The sequence below is a fragment of the Peromyscus maniculatus genome, chromosome 20, assembly GCF_049852395.1.
Source record: "Peromyscus maniculatus bairdii isolate BWxNUB_F1_BW_parent chromosome 20, HU_Pman_BW_mat_3.1, whole genome shotgun sequence".
Classification (NCBI taxonomy): Eukaryota; Metazoa; Chordata; class Mammalia; order Rodentia; family Cricetidae; genus Peromyscus; species Peromyscus maniculatus.
In genome coordinates this window covers 51,789,112-51,813,606 of record NC_134871.1, presented here as the reverse complement: position 1 = coordinate 51,813,606, position 24,495 = coordinate 51,789,112, and the positions used below count along the sequence as shown (strand labels likewise).

General features: G+C 50.9%; 1 protein-coding gene and 1 non-coding gene across 4 annotated transcripts; one reads left to right on the top strand and one right to left on the bottom strand.

Moving 5' to 3' along the window:
• Positions 1-1,919: 1,919 nt before the first annotated feature.
• Positions 1,920-22,573, top strand: LOC102913929 (cytochrome P450 2D4). Of its 3 annotated transcripts, none has more exons than XM_042265248.2 (11): positions 1,920-2,074; positions 11,679-11,927; positions 13,050-13,221; positions 13,402-13,554; positions 13,629-13,789; positions 14,127-14,303; positions 14,454-14,595; positions 14,815-15,002; positions 15,405-15,546; positions 15,652-15,836; positions 21,992-22,573. In XM_042265248.2, the coding sequence occupies exons 2-10, from the start codon at positions 11,739-11,741 to the stop codon at positions 15,828-15,830; spliced, it is 1,503 nt and encodes a 500-aa protein (XP_042121182.1). In that variant the 5' UTR covers positions 1,920-2,074; positions 11,679-11,738; the 3' UTR covers positions 15,831-15,836; positions 21,992-22,573. The 3 variants fall into 3 exon arrangements, with proteins under 3 accessions (XP_042121182.1, XP_042121181.1, XP_042121180.1); XM_042265247.2 differs by lacking the exon at positions 21,992-22,573 and adding an exon at positions 16,084-16,876; XM_042265246.2 differs by lacking the exon at positions 21,992-22,573 and having other exon boundaries at positions 15,652-16,876.
• On the bottom strand, positions 22,569-22,675 carry LOC121824572 (U6 spliceosomal RNA). The gene has a single exon (XR_006066504.1). It is a non-coding gene; the product is annotated as a U6 spliceosomal RNA (small nuclear RNA).
• Positions 22,676-24,495: the final 1,820 nt, after the last annotated feature.

The following is a 24,495-nucleotide window of genomic DNA, read 5'->3' as shown; positions in this document are numbered from 1 at the left end:
GCCTCGAACTCACAGAGATCCACCTGCCTCTGCCTCCCGAGTACTGGGATTAAAGGCGTGCGCCACCACCGCCCGGCCTGGATCTCATTTCTTAACCAATTTACTAATCTCTGCTTTCAATAAGAGGGTTTAATTCAGGTACACTTCAATTAATCCTCAATTAATTACTGAGAGGAAAGCCTTGCTCTCTTAGCTTTAGCTGTCAACTTGATACAGTCTAGAGTCACCTGAGAAAGGAGTCTCAATTGAGAGAAGTCTGGATTATATTGACCTGTGTGTGTGTGTGTGTGTGTGTGTGTGTGTGTGTGTGTGTGTGTGTGTCTTCATTGTTAATTGATAAACGAAGGCCCAACCAACATAGGTGGCATCATTCCCTGGGCAGGAAGCCCTGGGCTGGATGAGAAAGCCAGCTAAGCATATGCCTGTGAGCAAGCTAGTGTGCAGCATCCTCTGTGGTCTCTGCTTCAGCTACTGCCCCGACTCCCCTTATTGATGGCCTGTGACCTGGAAGTGTAAGCTGAAGTCAACCCTTTCCTCCCCAGAGTCTCTTCTGGTCCAAGTGTTCACATCACAGCAATAGAGAGCAAGCGAGGCCACTGCCTCCTCCGCTTCCCTTCTTTATTTCTGCGTTCCTTGTGTCTCCACTTAACGGCCCCAACTCTGCCCTTCCGCACTGCTCGGTGTTCCTCTTTGATTCCCTTTTCACCTTCGTACATTTTATTTGTTTTTCATTCTTTACCTCGGGGATTAAGTCAACATCTTTTAAAGCTCCTTATGAGGGTGTATACATGGGATGGGGAGAGGACATGCCCCTGAGCGAATATAGAGGTCAGAGGATAACTTCTGGGGTTCGGATCTCATCTTCCACCTTGTGGGAGCATGAGTCTTGTTTCTGCCACAATACACACTCCAGGAGAGCTGGCCAGTGAGCTTCCAGGTGTAATCAATGCCTAAAACTTAGAAAAACCTTGTTTGGGTGGCAATTCACTTTCTGTGGCATGCAAACTCTGTGCACTTGACCTCTGTGCCTCCCCTACTATCCTATTATTATTGCACGGATTGCGTATTTATACATCTTATATTGTGAACACAGATTTGTAATGATTGTTTCATGCATTGGTGTTTGCAGCCATACAGGCAAAAAGAAAGGAATTACAATCCTGGAGCACACTAACACTTTTATTCGTGGCGTTGTTACCGTGCCCTGTGCTCACCTCTCTGACTTTGAGTCAACGGCTCGCATCATCTCTTTTCAGCCTGGGGACTCCCTCTACCATGCCTTGTAAGGCAAGTCCACTGATAGTGATCCCCTTCAGCTTTTATCTGGAAATGTCCTGCTTTTTTCCTTAATTCCTGAAGGATAATTTTTCTTGAGGAAATTTGGATGACATTCTTCAGGATTTGCATATGTTATCCTGTATCTTCTGGTCTCCACAGTCTCTGATGGGAAGTTAACTGTTAATCTCATCATGGTTCCCTTGTGTGCAAAGGATGAATGCTTCTCTATACTTTTTTAAAAATTTTCACTGCAGTTCCCTCTGTCTTCAGTGCCCCCCAAAGAACCATCTGTGGCCCACTGTAAGCCTGGAGCCCTCTGGGAGCACAAGCTAGTAAGTCTCAAGCCGGCTCTGGGTGATGGGAGAGACTGAGGAGGCGGGGAGCTCAAACCTCAGACCTGTCAGGGCTGAGGCCTCTTCCTCAGAGCTCCCCTTCATTTCGAATCCTCTTCCCTAGAAGGCGTCCTTCAAACTCCTGCTCCTCCTCCTCCTCCTCCTCCTCCTCCTCCTCCTCCTCCTCCTCCTCCTCCTCCCAGCGTCCCCACCTCCCCGGGGTGGATCCTCCTCCTCAGTGTCCCCTCCTCCTCCAGTGCCCTCCTCTTCAGAGTTGCTGCTCCTCACTGCACCCCCTCCCCCTCCTCTGAGTGGATCCTGCCCAGAGCTCTTCTTCCTCTGAGCTCCTCCTCCGGTTCCTGCTGGGCTCCCGACACCTCTTGCCTCTCCTCCTCCCCTTGCTGGGCTTCAGAACACACCGGTAAAGGCGGAGCTTGCAAGTCTGCCCCTCTGCTGCGGGACAGGTGAGAGGCGGGCCCCCACAGCCCCTGAGCTGGGGCGACCTTGGCACTGGAGCTGGGGGTGGGGGGCAGTCCCTCCCCTTTGGGCCGGGTGCTGCTCCCCACTGGAGTGAGCAGATGGGAACCCCAGGGCCTCTTGTCCCCTGAGGGAGGATGGAGTAAGCAGTTTTGGTTGTCCCAGGCTGAGGCTAAGATGCCAGAAGCACCCTGGACCTAAGAAAGAGCAGGTTCCTGGGGCTCACGCCAGAAGTCACGGAGCCCGGGAATCCGCGTGTAGCCAGGCCTCAGGACTGCGGACCTCTGTTCTGCAGCGAGCAGGGTGGAGACCTGACCCATGGGCCTTTGCATAACTTGCCCTTTGGAGTGTATTCTGGGCCTCGTGAGCACAGGCAGTATCTAAACAAACCAGCCCTCTCTCCACAGACTCTGCTTCTTGCCCTTTGGGGTGGAGCCAAGGTTGGGAAGTTAGGATGGGGCTGGTGCGTGGACCCGTGCCAGCCCAGCTTGCACCCACTGAGGCTGAATGTTGTTGTCAGTGACTCTTAGAGGACCCACCCCCATTTTAATTAGGAAAAACTAAAAGAAATCTACGCTGGGCTAAAATCCCAGCACTCGGAGGCAGGAGCAAGAGGATCTCTGAGTTCCAGGACAGCCTGGTCTACATGTCTACATGTGAGTTCCAGGACCGCCAGAACTCTACATAGTGAGACTTTGTCTCAAAACAAACAAGAGAAAGCAAAGAAATTCTGCACTGAACATACAAGGAGTTTTACAGTCCACGACCACAGACCACCAACTAGAATGCACAGTTAATAGCCTGTTGTACTTTATCATGGTTACCTCCACCCAGGCGGCCCATCCTGTTCCTGTTGGGGTGTCTAGTCAGCAGCAGACACTGGTGCGTCCCCCCTGAAACAGCCGAGCATGCATCTCATCGGTTAGTGACAGAAGTCCTAGAGATTCGGTTTCCTTTTGGTTGTTTGTTTTGTTATTGAGACAGATTTCATACTGCTGCCCAGGCTGGCCTCGAAATCCATACAATCCTCCTGCCTCAGGCTCCCAAATACTATGATTACAAGCTACCTTGCGTATCTTAACCCTGAAGTTTTTCAAGTATTTCTGCCTCCCAGCCCCGAGGATGTGAAGGGGTTGGAGTCTTTTTTTTTTTTTTTTTCCTGCGGGGCTGTGTCTGTGGGATTTGGAAAGTTAGACGAGGGCCCGGAGGAGGATGGAAAAGCAGCTCTCCACCATTTGCCTGGATCCTGAGAACAGACGTGGGGTGTGCAGATGATGTTCCAAAGAACAAAACGTTGTGTAATGATTCTTACGGCACAAAATGTTTCAAGAGGGAGTGAAGGGAACTTCCAAAAGCCCCAGCGGCCCATGTTGGCAGTGGCTGAAGTGGGTCATCGGCCTGGGTGCTCTTTGTTAGGCCTCTCCACTGTTAGCTTGCCTCGTTTGAATCTGCTGGCTCCATGTGTGATTTCTAAGCTCTAGGGCACCGTTGTCGAGTTCATGCTGGTGATGAATTAGAGGTTACGGCTTTGAGACCGCTGGGTCCAAGTACTTTCGTGCTCAGCTACAAAACATCAACCCCTCACCCTGTTCAGCTGTCTGAGAGGGAGAGAAGAGACATGCCCTGTGGAATCTGTCTCCGCTGTCAGAAATACTGTTCAAAGGGCAGGGTCGTCTCTTTACTCATAGAAGATACAGTCTGGGGGATGTGACAGTTAGCGTCTGCACATTTGATGATGCCGCCTATGCCCTGAACATGACAGGCTTGTGAGAAGGCGGCACTCGGGGTGCTCAGTGGAAGACTGTGTCCTACCGTGGGGAGAAGAGGCCTGACTGTCCGGTGGTTGTGCTGGGATATGTCTTGTGCCCCCACAAGGGACCTTGGAAATAGACTATTAAAATGGAAGTGTTCCAGTTTCTAGGACACCACACGGGCTTCTGTCCCTCTCGCTGCCCAGTCAGAGTTCTCCCATATCTAGTCTCTTTTGGCGGAGGGGGGGTTGGCGGGAGCATTGGAGTATCGTGCTGCACAGTAGAAGAAGCCCTGTATCCCCTCTGCTCCAGCAGGGTTGCCTACTCAGGGAAGACACTCATCCCAAACCCGAACCTGGGACCCTGCTGGGTCTTGTCACTCACTGCCTAGCCTGCTCTGTAACTCATCAGGCAACCCTCTGGGGTTTAAAAGCAGGATCCTGGGACCATGCCGCCTAGATGCAGGGTTGACAGACCACACAGGAGGTCCCATTCTGTCATTTTGAAACTGGCTGACAAGGCAGGTGCCTTCCCAGAGCCTTGACGGCCACATCTGTGATAGGTGAAGAGCTATATTTAGGCCAGGCAAAGACCTGTGTCTGCTGTGTGCGTAACATCCAATTTCCCTTGACTCTAGACATAGCAACATCAGTGGGAAACCATGCAACATGGCGAAGAGGGCCGATGACATTCTGATCCTTTCCATAAAGGGTCATCTTCCCAAATACGTCTCTTGTCACCACCTTGGGGTTCTTGACCTGTGGGTGCTATAAGCCCTCTGGTCTGCCTGTTGGGTGGGACAGCATTGCTACTGTAAGGAGGCATCGTGAGTGTTTGGTTAAAATTGTGTGTGTGGAGTAATGTAGTCAATAACTGTTAATGCCCTCTGAATCCGGATCCAGTTCCTGTGTTTGGATTTTTCCTTCAAAGAGAAAGAGGCTGGGATAGTTGACCTAGCTAGGGGTCACCTTGATTTTCGGATTTCGGAAGTATTCTAACCTGTTGGTATTTCAGGGGAGGGGTGCTTAGTGAATTAAGAACAACAGCCTCACCATTTGCAGGGACAGACAGATTTGTGTGCAGTGTGTATGTGCTCAGGACCGACTCGGCCACCTTACTTGTCATCCAGGGCAACAGCAGTACAGACCTGGTTCTCGCAGCCAGGGAAGCAGGCAGAGTTTCTAAGTGACTTCTTCAAGGTCGCCAAATAATGCAGCTGTCGGAAACAATGCAGGCGGGGTGCGGGGGGGGGGGGGGGGGGGGGGGCGGAGAGGACACAGGGAGAGAGGACACGGGGAGAGAAACTTGAGCAACTTGGGCTTTCTCCCTTGGCGCTGTGACTTCTACTCAGTGATGTTGATTGTAAATCAACAAAGGATGCTTTCTTCCTGTTTGGATCTTTGCCCATAAACAAGGCGATTTCATAACAGGCCAATAGAATGTATCTTGGTCGCAGACAGCCATGATCTGGTTTAGAGGCGGTGAGCTTTTTAGGTTAGGAGTATGGGAAGCTAATGTTAAACTCACTGACTTGCAAACTTGTACAGATGGTACAGAGAAATAGGATCTTTATTCAAGCGGGGCCGGGGTGGACAGTGATGGGTCTGGTTCACAGAGTTTTCTCCAAATTTTGATGATTAACAGAGATAGTTGTCCTGGGAGCTTCCTGCAGCGCACAATTACTAATGTTTGCAAAGCATTCAAGGTTTAAGGGGGCGAGAGACGTCTGGACTGGCTTTTGGCCATCCAGTCTGATGAGTAGCATGTAGGAAACTTAAAGGGGGCCTGTGGGATAGGGAGATACCACTCAGGAGTCCAGCCTAGCTGTGGTGCTTGTCCACTGGCTCAGTTCATGGTACCTGTGCTCCTTGATTCTTCGGAGAACCTGCCTCTAAATAATGTCACGGGCATCCATGCGCTGAAGCTCCGGCTGGGAGGCAAGCCCTGAATCAACGACTTTCTAATTCCCTATACCATCCGTGGCCACTGCCCTGGACCTACAATCTGTTGTCATTTCCTCCTGAAGAGCTGTTGTATAACAGAGTTTTCCTGGGGAGATGCAACTCAGACACACACACACACACACACACACACACACACACACACACACACACACCTATTCACCCCAGAAGCAGAGTGCACAACAGACCAAAGTAACACCTCATCATCAGTGATGAGCTAATGGATTTTCACTGGAGTCACTAAGAGGAGTGTGGGGTGAGGGGTTACTTACAAGGAACAGGGTTGAGGTAAAAGCAGCTGCACCACCTAGAAGTCCACCCCCAACAAAGTAGTTCATGTTTTCTGGCCCAGTCTTGAACTTGTTGACCGGTGGGGGAGGGGAGCTACTGTCCAGAAGGAAAACCCTTCTAGGCCTCTGTCTCAAGCAGCTAGGCCTTTGTCTTGGGTCAGGAGGGTGAGACAGACAGAGAGCAGGAGTGTGCCATCTTTACCATCTGTTTCCTGCCTGACAGGAGTCTAATTCTTAGTCCCTCACGTACACACACACACACACATCTTCAGTTCAGGTAACACAGAAACCATACAGCTACAGGAGAAAATAACACACTTACCTTTTTTCTCCCCAAGATACAAGGGGTATATTGTAAATCAGTCCTTTCTAGAACTGCTCGGTTTCCCATATTAGAATTGTCTTGCAAGTCCATGGACTCTCTAGGGTCGCTCAGTCCCCTCACATGGGGGATTTCTCACGTACCCATTCTGGGGTCACGCAAGCTCCCCCTACCTAGAGGTTTCTCGTGACCTCTTACCATCCCCAACCACGAAGGCTTACTGGGTTCCTTCATTGACTTTTCATTCTCTGGCCCATATAGGAGACTTTTTTTTGTTGCCATGGTTAAAGCAGAGGCCGGCGGATCTCTGTGAGTTCAAGGCCAGCCTGGTCTACAAATCGGGTTCCAGAACATCCAGGACTGTTACACAGAGAAACCCAGGAGAGGGGGTGGGGGGTGGGGTCCCTTTCCTTTCTAGGTTTGCACATGAAGTATCCCCTAAAAGACTCCTGCACATGAAGTATCCCCTAAAAGGCTACTGCACATGAAGTATCCCCTAAAAGACTCCTGCACATGAAGTATCCCCTAAAAGGCCTCCTGCACATGAAGTATCCCCTAAAAGACTCCTGCACATGAAGTATCCCCTAAAAGTCTCCTGCACTGAAGCCGTGGTCCCTGGGTGGCGGTACTATTGAGAGGTGGCTGGCCCATGAGGGCTTCAGTCTAACCAGTGGGTTAATCCATTGATGAGTTCATCGCTGAATGGACTACTGGGAAGAAGGGCTGGGTTGGAGGTAGTCAGTTACTGAGGTTGCATCTTTGAGAGGTACATCTTGTCCCTGGTGCTTCCCCTCTCTCCTTCCCACCGCCATGAGAGGCGCTTTGCTCTCCATACTGTATGTTCCGTCTGGCCACAGCCCCACAGCAGTGGAGCAGGTTGACATGGAGTGAGATGACTCAAACCGGGCGCCAAAATGAATCTTTGTAAGTTTTCCTCTTAGCATTTGTCACAGAAACAAAGAGCCAAGAAGCGATCTTGTCTCCAGAGTAGCCACACGGTAGTGCTTGAAAGAGCCAGAACAGATCGTCCATACATAGGGAAATAAGCAGTGAGGGCAAACTGTCCCTGACATTGACGTCACTGGGCAGACTTTAGATCAGCTCACTGAAATCTGTTCAAAATGATAAAAGAAAATGTCTTTAAAAAGTAAAAGATTGGGGCTGGAGAGAGTGGTTAAAAGCACTGGCTGTTCTTCCAGAGGATCCAGGATCAATCCCCAGCACCCGCATGAAAGCTCACAACTATCTGTTAACTCCAGTTCCAGGGGATCCAAAAGATGTCTTCTTTTGGCCTTGGCAGGCACCGGGCACGTACATGGCGCACAGACAGACCTGCCAGCATTCACCCATACTCCTACAAACAAATATTTTTTAAGACAAAAGTATTAAACAAATACCAGTAATGAACAGAGACCAAAAGAAATTCTGTAGTTGAAAATGAATAACCAAAATGTAAATCCCTTCAGAGTCTCAAGAGCAGATATGGGGAGTCAGAAGTGAGAGTCAGTAAGTACAGAGACAGTCAACCAAGTCCACGCCCTGAGGGGCAGGAATTACGAATGAAGAGGAAATGTAGTGATCCTGAAACTTTTATAGACACTAACTTCCATACAGTGCAGGCCCAATTAGGAATGTGATGGAGCAGCTGGCGCCTTAGAAGTGCACGCCTCTAATCCCAGCACTCAGGAGGCAGAGGCAGGTGGATCTCTGTGAGTTCAAGGCCAGCCTGGGCTACAAAGCAAGTTCCAGAACAGCCAGGGCTGTTACACAGAGAAACCCTGTCTCAAAAGAATTTGATGAAGCCATTAATCTGTGTGTGTAAGAAGTTCCTCTGTGGTGCTGAATTAAAATTTTCAGCTTGAACTCATCTATAATCTCTTTTTTTAAAGATCTATTTATTTATTATGTATACAGTATTCTGCCTACTTGCCAGAAGAGGGCACCAAATCGAATTATAGATAGTTGTGAGCCACCGTGTCATTGCTGGGAACTGAACTCAGGACCTCTGGTAGAGCAGCCAGTGCTCTTAACCTCTGAGCCATCTCCCCAGCCCCCTATAATCTTGTAGGATGCACCTCTCTGAGTGTTTATGTGAGGAGTTTCTAATGAGGTTTAACTAAGGCAAGACATCCACTACCCGGTTGTTGGTGGTACCATCCTGTGGGCTGGAGCCACAGACTGAATTAAAAGGATAAAAGCAAGCTGGGAATCCATATTCATCTCCTTCTGCTACCTGACTGTGTGACTCTCCTTCTGCTGACTGGCTGTTGGGGACCAGCTGTCTCCTGCTCTGGCCACCAGGACTTTGAGGTGCCCCACCCCCAGGCTTTCCCATCATGATGGACTGTGCCCTCACATTGTGAGCCAAAATGAACCCCACTTCCCCTGTTGCCTCTTGACAGGTATTTCCTTACAGATTTGAGAAAAGTAACTAATAGAAACTCCTAGGAGAGCTATGTCTGTAGAGTTTTAACCCAGCTTTCTATAAAAAAAAAAAAAAAAAGAAAAAAAAATCTGAGAACAAGAAAGAAGCGACTCCCCATGGCGAGGGCCATCAACAGCATTAGCATCTGGTTTCTAATGACAGTTAGAGGCAGGTGCGACATTGTCCCTCCAGAAGTTGCTAGAGATGTTGTAGACTAGAGTTTGCAGAAGGGTCTTCTGGGTGCCACCAGCTGCTGCTTCCTGACACTCTGATGTGTGACTTGCCGGGACCAGCCGTGTGGAGCCATGTGCCTTACTGGGAGCTGCCTCCCAACGAGAGGCAGCCTGGGCATCAGAAGCAGGGTACCAGCCATGCATCTCACAGATCTGACTGGGGTGTGTCTGAGCACGTGAGTGGGTGTGTGCCTGGAGTATGTCGGTGCTGCCCCAGGGTGGTGGTGATGGGTGTGGGAGGGTGTGTTGTGCGTGTGGGAAGATGTGGGGAAGTGAACCAGTTGCAGACTTATGTGATTAGGCACTTCAGTGAGTCTGTCTCACATGTGCAATCTGAGGCCAAGGAAAGAGATTCTACTCAAGGGGGACCCTGAGCCAGAGGGGTTTTTTAGGTAAGAAATTTATTGGGTTATTAATGCCAGAGACGGCTGCAGGATGGGGACTAGGAGGAGAGATCAGGGCCACATGGCAGAGTGAGTCCCTTCTTACACATTTTAGAGAAAGGAGGAAGGATGGTGGATCTAAGTTAAATTAAGCTTGCAGCTGGCCATTGCTAGGGGTCAGTTCAGAAAGGTCAGGTGATCAATAAGCATGTTTCCTGGCCAGCCATTCTTGGGGAGGGGGGGGAAGTGAAGTAGGAAGAATCTAGGCAAACAAGTTACTTAAGTTCTAAAAAAGCAAATTCCTGCAGTCACTGGAGTTGTCAGAGTTCAACCAATGTGGAGCTTTACAAAATGGCACAACCCTATCAGAAGTAGCTGTCTATAGCTTGCGCTTGGCCGCATGTCCCCTGAAGCTTCAGGTGTTATGATTGAATCCCTGCTGTGCAGTATTGAGATGGAAACCTCACATCTACAGTAGTTAAAGGTGGAAATAACTATTTGAAAATAGGTTTGGATGAGGCCATTAGGGTAGAGCCTGTGGTTGAATCCAGGTGGTCTAGGAGAGGAACAGTGCCCCCCACACGTAGGCTTCCTGTTTCTTGTCAGGTAATGCATCACAAATACCGTCAGGACTTGACCACCAGGAGGGAGCCTTGGAGCCTCCAGAGCCATAAGCCAAAGTAAACCTCAGGTTTAGTTACATTGTAGGTGTGTGCACATGCATGAACCCATGCAGAGGTCAGAGAACAACTTATGGGAATGGAGTATCTCCTTCCACTGTGTGGGTCGTGGGGTCAAACTCAGATTGCCAGCCTTCGAGGAAAATGCCTTTGCCCACTAAGCCATCTTGCCAGCCTCCCTCTTGTTAAAACAGCATGCCTTAAGTATTTTCTCACAATTTTATGAATGTGTTAGTCCCTCATCTCCCATGCTTCCTGTCACATGCTCCCTCGGATTACTAGGGCCTCCATAAGGCTCCACACAAAAGTGGATGACAGACACGTGGTCAGGCGAGGACCCGTCAGGGTTGGGCAAGTGCGGTGAGGGGAAACAAAGCCATGCTGGGGACAGCCTGCACCATAGTAAGGGTGTGAGTGAGCCAATGGGAAGAAGTCAGGGCTTGGTTTCAAACGTTTTGGTTGTGTGAGACGTGGTCTCACGCCTTAGCTCAGGCTAGACTCAAACAGCAGTCCTCCTTGTCTCAGCCACCCAAACGCTGGGATTACAGATGTGAGTCACCACACCCAGCTCCAGACCATGGCTCTGTGGGGGGCTGGGGCTAAGCTCAGGAGTATCAGAAAGTTGGAGAAGTTCTGTTACTTCACCTCCCTACCCTGCCTGGGAAAGCATCTGGGCAAGAGAGGGGGAAGGGCCTATGTCGCTGCCCCTGCCTCTGCCTGGTTCTTCTGGATGCACAGATGGAATAGCAGTGTGGCTCAAAGCAGAGGGCAAAGGTCAGCCTCTGCTCCTTTAGAAGGGTATAGCCCTGGATGTTCAGACGCCCAGGAGGTGATAAGTGCCCTCCTGTGCCAGGTATCTGGAGCATGGAAGGCTGCATGTGTGCCCTGAGGTGCCTAGGGTCAGCATGGCATCCATAGGGTGGGCTGCTGGTCAGGGAAACCCTGTCTGTAGCCGGGCCTTGACCATCTTCTGCCCCCAGAGTACCTGATGCACTGATACCAGTCATCAGCTACTGCTCTTCTCCCAGTGGCCCTCCCTCACCCACACGGTCCATTCCAGGCACCTGGCCCCACAGCCCAGGGTCCTGTGATATCATCATTCAGGCCCTCACTCGCTGCCAGCGAAGTCCTCCAATGAAGCCTCCAGGGAAGTCCCACTCCAGATGGAGGCGGCATCCGCAAGCCTCTCTGAGTTCTGCTGTCTGTATACCTCCTCTCGACCAAGGGCTTGAGCAGGGAGTGCATCTGTCATCTGCCCATGGAGCTCCCAGGACCCAGACAAGCACAACCAGTATGCTAAGCTCCCATGCTTCCCCCAGGTTTCTGTCCGCTTCCCCTGCATCAGCTCCTGAGGACTTAGGGGACAGGGACATCCAAGGCTACCATTGCCCCTGGCCTGCCTTGGTCCTCCTTTTACTCGGCACTGAAAGCACAGCAGCTTGGCTTTAAGGCAGAGGGCAAAGGGCAGCACTGGCTCCTTTCTAAGGGACCAGCCTGGGCCAGGTGAATGCCTGGGGTGTGATAATACTGTTTTTCCTGGTCCTAGGTGGCTGGAGTGAGGACCAAGAGGTGTTTCCTGAGAAACCCAGAGAGCAGCAGGGCAGCCATGAGGCTGCTGACAGGGACTGAGCTGTGGTCCGTGGCCATATTCATGGTCATCTTCCTGCTTCTGGTGGACCTGATGCACCGGCGCCAGCGCTGGACACCCCGCTTCCCCCCAGGCCCTGTGCCCCTGCCTGTGCTCGGGAACCTGATGCAGGTGGACTTCCAGAATATGCCAGCGGGCTTACAAAAAGTAAGGGAATTGTTAGAGGTCAGGAGAGGCCATGGTGAGCCCCCTTCAGAACACAGTGGGTGGTAGTACAACCACATGCCGGACAGGAGCTGGCCCCCAGGAGAAAGCAAGTTGAGAGGCTCCCTTCCCTTGGGGAGAGTGGTGTAGGATCTGAGGATACCCTAAACTCCCCAAAGGCAATGGCCAGGAGGTGGGATGGGGCTTAACAGCCAGTTTGAGATCCAGTTAACATGACAAAATATAGTAGGGGGGTGGGGGTGGGGGGTGCTGGGGTTGTGTCCTAAGTCCAACATGCCTGTAATTGGGGATCTAAGGCAGGTGGGTCATAAACTCCAGGCCACCTTAAGGTACATAATGAATCTATCTCTAAAACCAAAATCTGAGAGTCAGGTGATACATGCCTCTGATCCCAGCACTCGGGAGGCAGAGTTCCAGGCTAGCCCATGCTACATAATGAGACCATTTCAAAAACCAATTCTAAAATTTTTCAAGGAAAAAAAGCCCAATACCACAGTGGTACAGACCTTTAATCCCAGCGCTCAGAGCAGGCAAAAGCAAGCAAATCTCTGTGCATCCAACACCAGCTTGGCCTACACAGCCAGTTCCAAGCCAGCCCTGGCTACAAACTGAGACCTTGGCTCCAACACACACACACACACACACACACACACACACACACACACACACACACACACACACAATAAAAGGAAAATCAAGTTATGTAGACCTCACTTTCCTTCTCATTCCACCAGAGGGAAATGTTTTGAGACTGTGGGAAAGGCCGTGATCCTGAACCAGTGTCTCTGTCAGGAAATCAAAGTTGAGAAAGATGCAGCGGCCGCCTCCACCCTTTTGCCAGCTCAGATTCTCAGACTCCCCCACTTACACCCATGATCCTTAGTTTCCTCATCTAGACATGGGACCCATTGGCAAATGTACAGACCTGCAAGATCATGGTGGGGTGACTGATAAAGAGTCCAGGGCAGTTCCCCAGACAAAAAATACCAGATTCCATCCTTCTGCGAGGCTCACGACTGGACCTCCCCTGCCGGGTCCCATCCAGTCCAGCTAAGCACGGAGAATCCAGGCTGGCCAGTAATGCGCTTCACTCCTTGCCTACAGCTGCGATGCCGCTTTGGGGACCTGTTCAGCCTCCAGCTGGCCTTTGAGTCAGTGGTCGTACTGAACGGGCTGACAGCCCTGCGCGAGGCGCTGGTGAGATACAGCGAGGACACCGCGGACCGGCCGCTGCTGCACACCAATGACCACTTGGGCTTTGGACCGCGCTCTCAAGGCAAATGCCCAAAGTGACGGACGGAAGTGGTGGGGAATGGGGGCTAGAGACAGTCCGGGACCTCACTGCAGGGGAGGCCGGTGGCTGAAAGGCGGAGAAAGGATCCTATAGCAGTGACACAGTGGGAGGGACAGGAGCGGAAAAGAGGACTGGGTCTCAGGCCCAAGTTTGGTCCTCCAGGTGTGGTCCTAGCGCAGTATGGGTCTGCCTGGCGTCAGCAGCGGCGATTCTCTGTGTCCACCTTCCGCCACTTCGGCCTGGGCAAGAAGTCACTAGAGCAGTGGGTGATTGAGGAGGCCAGATGCCTCTGTGCGGCCTTCACTGATTATGCCGGTAGGTGATGGATTGATTGGTGGGTCCAAGTGGGGCCAGACGGCACACACCCTGACCGGCGTTTCCCCTCGCAGGACGCCCTTTCCGGCCTAACGCTCTGCTGGACAAAGCGGTGTGTAACGTGATCGCATCCCTCCTCTACGCCTGCCGCTTTGAGTACGATGACCCACGCTTCATCAGGCTACTGGACCTCCTGAAAAAGACTCTCAAGGAGGAAGCTGGCTTCCTGCCCATGGTGAGGGGATCAGGGGCGTCTGTACCCAGATAACTTCATACAGTGGGGCCTCTCAGGAAGATGATCCAGGAGAGGGCCTTCTGGGAGGCGCTGGACAGACGTCAATGGGAGGGGGCAGGACAGACTGAAGTCGAGTGCTTGGAAATGGTGAGTGCCTGTGGAGGCTACACACGTCTGAAATTTCCACAGTATGATAGCGCTCCTGGAAACTCAGGGCAAGAAGGTTAGAGGCTGGCATTGGGAGGGACTACATCACTAGTCTACCCTGGAGGAGGCTGGGACCCACAGCACAGGAAGCACCCAGGTCCCTCTCTTGGAACCTCTCTGTTGGTCACAGTTCCTGAATGTGTTCCCGATACTCCTGCACATCCCAGGGCTGGCTGGCCAGGTCTTCTCTGGGAAAAAGGCCTTCATGGCTATTCTGGACGAGCTGCTAACTGAACACAAGACAACCCGGGACCCTGCCCAGCCACCCCGAGACCTGACCGATGCCTTCCTGGAGGAGGTGGAGAAGGTGAGGGGCAGCTGTTAACATGGGGCCAGGGGCTGGGGGCTGCCATCCTGTGTATCACCAAGTGCCTCAGCCCCTGGGCTGCCTGGGGACAATGGGAGGCCATTGAGGGACTTCTCTCCCCACTGAGTCTACCCTTTCTGCCTGGCCCAGGCCAAGGGGAACCCCGAGAGCAGCTTCAATGATGAGAACCTGCGTATAGTGGTGGCTGACTTGTTCATGGCGGGGATGGTGACCTCTTCAACCACACTGGCCTGGGCCCTGCTCCTCATGATCCTGCACCCAGATGTGCAGCGTGAGTCTTGCTGGAGCTGGGAAGAAAGAAGAGGGAGGGGAGAGGCACACTCCTTAAGCTTACTTGAGACACACGTGGCTTCCAGCACTGACTTGACCCAGACTCCAGCAAGGGTGATGGCCATCTTTCTCCCATGGACCCAGACCTTAACACAGAAGTAGTAGAGGGATAAGGGGCATCTGCCTGGGGCTCCTTAACTGGGGGATGCTGTTTCTCCAGACCGTGTCCACCAGGAGATCGATGAAGTCATAGGGCAGGGGCGGAGTCCAGAGATGGCAGACCAGGCCTCCATGCCCTACACCAATGCTGTCATTCATGAAGTCCAGCGCTTTGGGGACATCCTCCCACTTGGTGTGCCTCACAAGACATCTCGTGACATTGAAATGCAGGGCTTCCTCATTCCGAAGGTAGGCCTGGAGGCCTCTAATGTCCAGTCAGTGTTACCAGGCAGCTAGTGGCCTGAGCTGCCCAGTTAAGAAGGACTGGAATCTGGGCTCTCCAATTCTCAGCTCCACAGTACCGGCTTCCCCTGGGGAGTATGGGAAGCGGAACAGTAACAAGAATTGTACACCAGAACCCCAGCTAGAAAATCACGCAAGCTAAAACATGGCTGGGGTGGTTGTAGCAGCCACTACCTACCAGTACAGGTGACGGTGTGTATACCGATGTCACTTGTCACTTATCATTGTCATAACATCAAAGAGAGGGCTGAGAAGCTTCTAGGGCTGAGGTTACATGAAAGTGGGTGAGTGCATGTGATCATGGTGACCCCATCCCGGTCCATGTTCACACCATGTTTCTCCTGCCAGGGAACGACCCTCATCACCAACCTGTCCTCCGTGCTGAAGGATGAGACTGTCTGGGAGAAGCCTCTCCAGTTCCATCCTGAACACTTCCTGGATGCCCAGGGCCGCTTTGTGAAGCATGAGGCCTTCATGCCATTCTCAGCAGGTCCTGGGGGGGGGGGTGCCTGGCTCCCTATCTCTCCCTAGGGTGCCTTGGAGAGTTGAGCATCCATCAGGGCCCAGACTGACTGAGCCCCTCTCCCACCCACAGGCCGCAGAGCATGCCTGGGGGAGCCTCTGGCCCGCATGGAGCTCTTCCTCTTCTTCACCTGCCTCCTGCAGCGCTTTAGCTTCTCGGTGCCTGATGGACAGCCCCGGCCCAGCGACCGTGGGGTCTTTGGTGCTCTGACAACCCCGTCGCCCTACCAGCTCTGTGTTTTACCCCGCTAAGAGGAGGTACGAAATCTCATTCACTACCCTGCTGGGGTCCTAATGTGCAATATATCATTTTACTCTGAGATCTCCAGGCTGTAATGGACCTCAGCAGCCTCCCCTTGGACATTCCCAACCCCCTACCTATTCTTACAAGACCATTTGCCCCCAATGGAAGGACTGGTCTGTTGAACCTCAGAGAATGACAGCTACCCTTGCCTTTTCCTCTGCCCTCACGTTTCTCACCCAAATCGATCATGTTTGTACACAGATGCCAACATCTGGAAGGAGGGCCAGAAAGGACGGCTGATAGCTGACAGTGTAAGTCACATAGAAGGGAGGGACAGGATTCCTCCGAGAAGACCTCATTTCAGACTCATTTCCGCCCGCCACACACGTGAGGCTAACTGCTCAGTGAGCATCCTCACAGCTCAGGCTAACTGCTCAGTGAGCATCCTCACATCTATTGCTGAACTTCTTCTATGACATCCCAGAGATGTAGAGAAGTCAGGGAGGCTGAAAGTGATATGCCAGGTTAAGTGCCCAAGGCTAGCCATCGGGTACCAGGCGCTTCCCTAAAAGGCTTTGTGGGAGTCCAGAACCTCCCAAGCTTCTTAGTCACCACTAATTCTCTGACCTGTCAGAGTTACTGCTGTTCAGGCCCCTTCATAGTGAGAATGTGCTTCTGAGACCAGGCTTGGTAGAACCAGCAAAGCTCAGTGTCATAACAGGCTCCCAGATCTTAGCACAACCGTCTCCATGATGGAAGTATCATTCAGGCCATAAAACTCAACACAGTGACTGCACCTCTTGCCGTAATGAAAACAAAGACCCAGTCCTTCAAAGTCTGTAGTTCTGGGGAAGTCTCTAATTGTCCTAACCTTGCTTTTTGGCTTCTGTAGTTCTGCTTCTGGCTAACTGTTCTTATTAACCGATGTATATCAACCCACGATATGGTTTTTGTACTTAAAAGCTCACCCTGAGGAAGGCTCGGGACTGCCCTGGGATCCTGAGCACCCAGTGTAGTCGCCAGCCTGCTAATACAGACTTTCTATCGACTTAAACTTGTATCTGAGTAGTCTTCTCTGGTGGATACCCCACAGCGTTTCTGGAGGTTCCACCAAGATCCCCAGAGACCAGACTTTGAGACACTGGGGGTCTCAGATCCCCTCAGAGCAGGGAAGAGTGCAGGGGTCCAAGAAACTCCTAGGGGGTACACAGCCTGAAGACCGTCCAGGACCCTATGACTCCCTTTGATCAATCACTGCCTAAAGTTTTGGAGGAGTCTGACACCTCCACTTCAAAAAGGAAACAAATTCTGAAGTCACCTGGTCTGGTACCAGCAGAGGTAAGTCTGGTTAAGGTGCCCTCTGTTAGAGTATAAAGGAGCATTGATGATCCAGTGTCTGGGATCCATGTGAGATATCACCAGACTCCCTTGGGCTGCTCAGGTAGATGAATGTGTCGTGGCTAGGCCTGGTTGTCTATCTTTGTGTTTCTGTCAGGTCTGTTGACTGGAGAAACATCTAAAACAGAAGGGGAATGATCCTGCCCACGGCTACCCCAGTCCTCCTTCCATGGCCCACAACTTCCCGAAGGCTCCCAGGCAGCGGCTGCTACTGTTGCTATGGCAATGGTGGCAGTAATGGCGGTCATGAGGCCCACCTAAATCTAGGTTCCTGGCCTCCCCATGCACAATAAGCTGTCCCCACTCCCCTCTTTGTGGGGGCAAGTACCATGCGCTCCCCTGTAATTGAAACTTTAGCCCTAGTTATGGGGAATGAAAACTTTTTAAAAACTCAGTACTCAAGTAAACATAGACTTGGGCCACCTAAAAATTCTGCTTCCAGTGTGGAAACCCAGTTAGAGTCTTTAGCCGAGGTTGTTCTTCAGAATGAAGAGGAACTGGACCTCCTCTTTATGAGACAAGAAGGGCTCTGTGTAACACTAAAATAAATAAATAAATAAAATAAAAAGCGTGTTACTTCTATGCCAGCCAATCAGAGATAAAAAGATTTAGCCACTGTCAAAAATAACCTTTAAAAAAAAGAAATAGGGTTGGGGATTTAGCTCAGTGGTAGAGCCTTGCCTAGCAAGTACAAGGCCCTGGGTTCAATTCTCAGCTCAAAAAGAGTTCAGGCTCATCCTTTGCCGGGCGGTGGTGGCGCACGCCTTTAATCCCAGCACTTGGGAGGCAGAAGCAGGCAGATCTCTGTGAGTTTGAGCCCAGTCTGGTCTACAAAGCAAGTTCCAGGAAAGGTGCAAAGCTACACAGAGAAACCCTGTTTCGGAAAACCAAAAAAAAAAAAAACCAAAAAAAAAAAAAAAAAAGAAAAAAAAGAAAAGAAAAAGAAAAGAAACACAAGGAGAGAGACATCAACTGGTACTAATATTTGTTCTCGACCCCTGGCTAACTACTACACTTAAGGTCATGGCTGGTCATTAATCCTTTTGCTCCTAGCTCTCACTATAAGATCCTGATTCCTCAACTGCCTACTTAGAAAACAAATTCTGTTAAACTATTAATGCTAATGAGACAATATAACCCCGTTCTCCCAGATGAGTCCATGACTTGACTCATGCCTGTAGAACCAATAGGGATTGTAACAGTCCCCCCGGCCTTAGCATAACTGACACCATGGTGGAAGTGCCAGTCAGGCCTTGGAACCCAGCACGCAGACAGCAATCCCTGCCACAAAGACCCTCCGCAGCAGGAAACAGCTATCACACCTTGCCCTGCATTTTTTATATCCTCTCAGAGTTTGGAATGAAAGTTTCCTGCTGAAAGACTACACTTCCCAGCTTCCCTTGCAGACTATGGAAGTCATTTCCACCCCCACAAGAGACCAAATCCCGTCTTCTGTAGACACTTTGGCCATCCACACATGTGGATGACAAGATGCCCCCTCCCTGTGAATAAACATGGTCCCGCCTAAGGTCAGAACCTAGATTTAGGTGGGCCTCATGACCGCCATTACTGCCAGCATTGCCATGGCAACAGTAGCAGCCGCTGCCTGTGAGCCTTCAGGAAGTTGTGGGCCATGGAAGGAGGACTGGGGTAGCCTAAGGTCAGACCAAGCTTGCCTGCCTTCCTTCCTTCCTTCCTTCCTCCTTCCTTCCTTCCTTCCTTCCTTCCTTCCTTCCTTCTTTCCGGTCTTCTCTCTCCCTCCAGCTGTTTTTAAATAATCTAACACTTGGGAAAACAGGGATGAGCCCCGATACCTACAGGCCTGCCATAGGAAGAGAAGTCAGGCTTGGGGCCCATAGTCAATGAGATGGGCAGAGAACAAGGTGGTAGCGTGGGCATCGGAGAAAAAGAAACCGTTGGAACCTCGCTGTGTGCCGCGGTATGACTGGCCTCGTCTTTGACTTTTCCCTCTTCTACTCAGAGGAAGCTACACCAGATTGCCTCCCTGCTCTGACTCCTGGGCTGTGACCCTTGCTGGTGTACGGTCTCCCGCTATGGGGGATGGTGCCAACCTGACAGGCTCTAGAATCACCCAGGAGACAAATCACCAGGCGTGTCTGAGGAGTTTCTAGATTAACTGAGGTGGGAGGGACCACCCTAAGGTGGTCCCTCCCACGGGCTTGGGTGCAGGGCTGAATCAAAAGGAGAAAGGGAGTAGAGAACCAACAATCCACCTCTCTCTGCTTCCTGGTGATAGACGCAATGTGAGCCGCCACTTCATGCTTCTGCTCTGTGTCTTCCTCCACCACGTTGAACTACACCCTCAAACAGAGAGGCAAATAAAGCCTGCCTTCCTGCAGTTTCTGTGGCCGGGTGTTTCGTCCCGGGAACCACAGAGTAACTAGTGCACCTGCCGAGAGCTGGTACTGCTGTCTGTCACATCCCCTCATCATCGCACGGTAACTGAGCTGAGCTGAGCTCAGGGATCGCGCCCAAGCGTGCCTAAGCATCATCGTCTGCTTCCCTGACACGTTAGTGCATTGGGTAACATTCTGAGACAGCAAACGCATAGACACTTAGAGCAGAGACAGAGCCTGAGGCGTATTTCCCCCAGAGGGGCCAGCAGTACTCCAGCCAGGGTCCCTGCCACTGTTCCCCTTGGGAGCGGTGTAGCTCACGTTTCAGCAACATCTGGACTCTAGCACTGTGTCAAAGGGCGGGCCTGGGCCCCTGTGGGTCACTGAAGAATGCCCACTAGGTCAGAGAGCAGGAGGTATGGCCCTGCAGCTGGTGGGGAGAGCGTGAATATCCCGAGGCAGCTTTGGGACCCTGAAAATAAGACAGCTAGGCTTTCAGATGCCGCAGATACGGGCTTTACTGGATCCTTTCTCACTTGTAGTTCTTCACTTTGGGGGTGTCAGAGGCTGCAAGCCACCCCAGCCAGAACTTTCTCGGGAAATGCAAGGCCCAGCCCCTGAACCTTTCATCCTTGCTCTCTACCACAGAAGCCTCTAAAACACAAACAGGTGGGCCCTGTGGGTCACTTGCTGAGAGAAAAGTTCACTCAGCACCAAGTACCTGCTAATGCCTGGGGACTGGTCATTTGTGCTAAAGGGGTAGGTATGTAGCCAGCTAAGGCAAGTGGCCTAGAGTTCCAGTCAACACACAAGGAAGTAGGAGGTCAAGGGAGGCTCACTTGGGTAGGTCAAGCCTTCTAGCTACCTGGTATTTCTCCCTCTCCTTGCCAGTTCAAGAGGATCTGGGGGGAAGGACCTGTAACCCTGACAGGTCTGACAGGTGTCACAGATGGGGAACAAGGACAGTCTTGTTATAACAGGATCGGGCAGCTATCTTAGCAGATGGATATACACCAACTTCCTGTTCCCCATTTCCCCTTTCCTGGGATGGGGAAGAGGAGCCGAGCAATGGGAGGAGTCAGAGTTGGTACAGATGGGGAAACTGTAGCCTGGCTCCCAGAAATGTGGGGGAGCCAGGATTCAGACACATTCCCTGATCATGCTAGGTTTGCTATCTCTCGGCACCACACAGAGCTCCTTGGCCTACCAGGATGACAACTCAAGCTAGTAGTTTTGGATTGAGCTGGTCCCCAGGGCCTCCTTGTCCCATAGTCCCCCATCTATATCCTGCAGTGGTCCATGGCATCTCAAGAGAATCCATGATGGTGATATTCTGGTTGAGACTTCAGATCTCCTTACCTCCCAGCCTAGGGTCCCCGACAACTGTTCTTCCTCAATAATAATGAGGCTAGTTCTTTGCTCACTAGAGGACCTCACTTGCCCTTCCTCCTGAGACATAATGCCGGTCTCCTTGAAGGCAGCATCACTCCATCCTCCCATTTCCCTTGTGGTCATGGCCTTCAAGGAGAATCAAGCAGGCAGAATATGATGAGCACCAAGGCCCTCAGGACACCTCATGCTTCCTGTTCTCACACTTGCGGTGTTATAGTCTTTTGCTTTTCCTGAGATGTCCTAAGCTGTGGTAAATTGATGAGTTCTCCTCAAGGGGACCTGCTCTTACTCCTGGGACACTCTGCCAGCCATGATCTGTGAGCCACAGCCCAACCTTCCCAGAGAAGCCTCACATACCCATAATGCTTCTTTCTTCCCTCTCCCGACCTTGCATCTCTACAGAAGGAGAGGTGATACAGAGTGTGAATAGTCCCTCCCCCTACCTCCCCCTACCTCCCCTCTTCCCCAGATCCACTCCTCCTCCTTTCCCTTCAGAAAAGGGCAGGCCTCCCAGGGATATCAACCAAACATGGCATATCAACTTACAATAAGACTGGGCTCATCCCCTCATATTAAGGCTGGATGAAGCAACCCAGTAGGAGGAAAGGGGTCCCAAAAGCAGGAAAAAAGTCAGAGACAGCCCTCATTCCCACTGTTAGTAGCTTCACATTACACCAGACACAACTATAACATATACTCAGAGGACCTAGGTCAGACCGACACAGGCTCCCTGGTTGTCCATTCAGTCTCGGTGAGCCTCTAAGAGCCCGGGTTAGGAGACTCGGGGCTATTTTCCTGTGGTGTCATTAACCCCTCTTGCTCCTACAACCCTTCCTCGTCCTCTTCCACAGGATTCCCTGAGCTCCACCTAATTAATGTTTGGCTGTGGGTCTTTGCATCTGCTCCCGTCAGTTGCTGGGTGAAATCTCTCTGATGAAAATTATGCTAGGCTCTAGTCTACAAGTCTAGCAGAGTATCTTTATTTATTTATTTTTTCCTGCCTGTGTTTGGTTCTATCCTAGGTCCCTGGGCTATCCAAGATTCTGGTTCCTGGCCCTCCAGGCAGTGTCAGACATGGGCTCCCTCTTGTGGCATGGGTCTCAAGTTGGACCAGGCATTGGCTGGCCACTCCCACAAGGTCTGTGCCATCTTTACCCCAGCACATCTTGCAGGCGGGACCAATTGTAGGTTGTAGGTTTCATGGCTGAGTTGGTGCCCCTATCACTCCACTGGAAGCCTTGCCTGGTTATAGAAGATGGCCAGTTCAGGCTCTGCATCCTCCATTACTAGGAGTCTTTCCTAGGATCATCCTCGTGGATTTCTGGGAGTTTCCACGGCACTAGGTTTCTGCCTCACCCTTGAAATGCCGCCCCCCCCAATTCCAGTCATCTCTTCCAGTACTCTCTCCCTCCACCCCACCACCTGATCCCTCCTGTTCATATCCCCACCTGTCCCCAGTCCACCCTGGAAATCTATTCCATTTCCCCTTCCCAGGGAGATCCATGTGCTGAACCCCCTTAAGCCTTCCTTGTTACTTAGTCTCTCTGGGTCTGAGTAGTATAGCATGAGTGTCCTTTAGAATTTGGGGGTCACTTACGTAAAAATATAAAATGTTTTGGGGATCTGTGTGTCATCCTCGCACAGGGACCATGCCAATCTTCGCTGTATCATTCCAATTTTACTTTATATGCTACTGAAGCAAGCACAAGTCTTGATAAATTTTAAAGATTTTTCTTTTATTTGGGGGCGATCACATCTGTTCAGATGCTCAACAGGGACCAGAAAAGAGTACTGAATCTCCTAGAGCTAGAGTTGAGTTATGGTGGTTTGTGAACCACCCAACATGGGACTCTACCAAAAGTTCCAGGTTAGCCAGGTTAAAAAATAAAGGAGAAGAAAGAAAAAAGAAGGAAAGAAAAAAATTCATAAAAGAAAGCTCATCAGTAATGTGGTGGTTTGGCCCCCACAGGCTCATCCCTAGTTGGTGGAACTATTCTGGGAAGGATTGGGAGGTGTGGCCTTGTTGGAGTAGGTGTGGCCCTTGTTGGAGAAGATGTATCACTAGAGGCAGGCTTTGAGGTTTCAAAGTCCCAGGCCATGCCCAATATCTATCTGTCTCCAACCTGTGGATAAGATGTAAGCTCTCAGCTACTGCTTCAGTGCCATGCCTGCCTGCCTGCCGCCATGCTCCCCGCCATGATGGTCATGAACTAACTCCCTGAAACTGTATGTAAGCCCCCAGTTAAATGCTTTCTTTTATAGGCTGCCTTGGTCATGGTGTCTTCGCAGCAACAGAGCAGTGACTAGGATAAGCAGTGAATAGACAAACCAATAATTATTAAATGCTGTGTGCTGAGCATAGTTGTGTGTGTTGTACTTTGACTGTAAGTACTGTAAGTTTGTTTACACCACCACAAAGATGTCCATAATGCATTGTGCCATTACTAGATTAGAGTGTCATGAAGCAGTAATTTTCAGCTCTATCATACAGCACAGAATTACAGTTGTATATATGGAACATTACTGTATAGATTTGTGTACGTGTTTGTGTATATGAGGGTATGCATGAAAGCATAGGTCAGTCTCTGATGTCCTTCCTCAGGAACCATCCACTTTTTTTTGAGACAGGGTCTCTCACTGGGACCTGAGACTTCCTGATTAGGCTCCACTGAATGACAATCAAACCCTATGGATCTTTGTCTCCACATTCCCTGCAGAACATCATTTCCAGCCTTTTACACTGGGGAATGGTTTGAAATCAGTTCCTCATGCTTGCATAGTGTGCTGGCTGGCTTTATGTCAATTCGACACAAGCTAGAGTCATCAGAGAAGGAGCCTCCACTGAGAAAATGCCTCCATGAGATCCAGTTGTAAGGCATTTTTAAGTTCATCTATTTATTTTACATCCTGGCCACATAAGGCATTTTTAAAATTAGTGATCAATGGTAGAGGGCCTGGCCCATTGTGGATGGTGCCATCCCTGGGCTGCTGATCCTGGGTTCTATAAGAAAGCAGGCTGATCAAGCCATGGGAAGCAGGCCAGTAAGCAGCACCCTCCATGACCTCTGCATCAGCTCCTGCCTCCAGGTTCCTGCCCTGTTTGAGTTCCTGTCCTGACTTCCTTTGGTGATGAACAGCAATGCTGAAGTGTAAGCCGAATAAACTCTTTCCTCCCCAACTTGCTCTTTGGTCATGGTGTTTCACTGCAGCAATAAAAACCCTAACTGAGACACATAACAAGTCCTCTGCTGACTGAACTATCTCTTCCAGTTCCTGTATACAGGGATTGTATACCCATTAAAATATACAAATATGGGTTGGCAGGATATCTCCATGGGCAAAGGCATCTGCCACCAAGCCTGATGATGTGAATTTGACCCCTGGGACCACATGGAAAACTCTTGAAAGTTGTCTTCTGACCTCTACACACACACACACACACACACACACACACACACACACACAAACAAATATAATATACAAATGTGTTTCAAAAATAGTAAATGGAAAAATAGCCCCTATCCCA

Bases quoted from the DNA above. Each gene is read 5' to 3' on its own strand.
- LOC102913929 (XM_042265248.2), top strand. From the start codon at position 11,739: ATGAGGCTGCTGACAGGGACTGAGCTGTGGTCCGTGGCCATATTCATG. The intron at 13,790-14,126 runs GTGAGGGGATCA...TGTTGGTCACAG, and splicing joins AAGCTGGCTTCCTGCCCATG to TTCCTGAATGTGTTCCCGAT. The intron at 15,547-15,651 runs GTCCTGGGGGGG...TCCCACCCACAG, and splicing joins CTTCATGCCATTCTCAGCAG to GCCGCAGAGCATGCCTGGGG.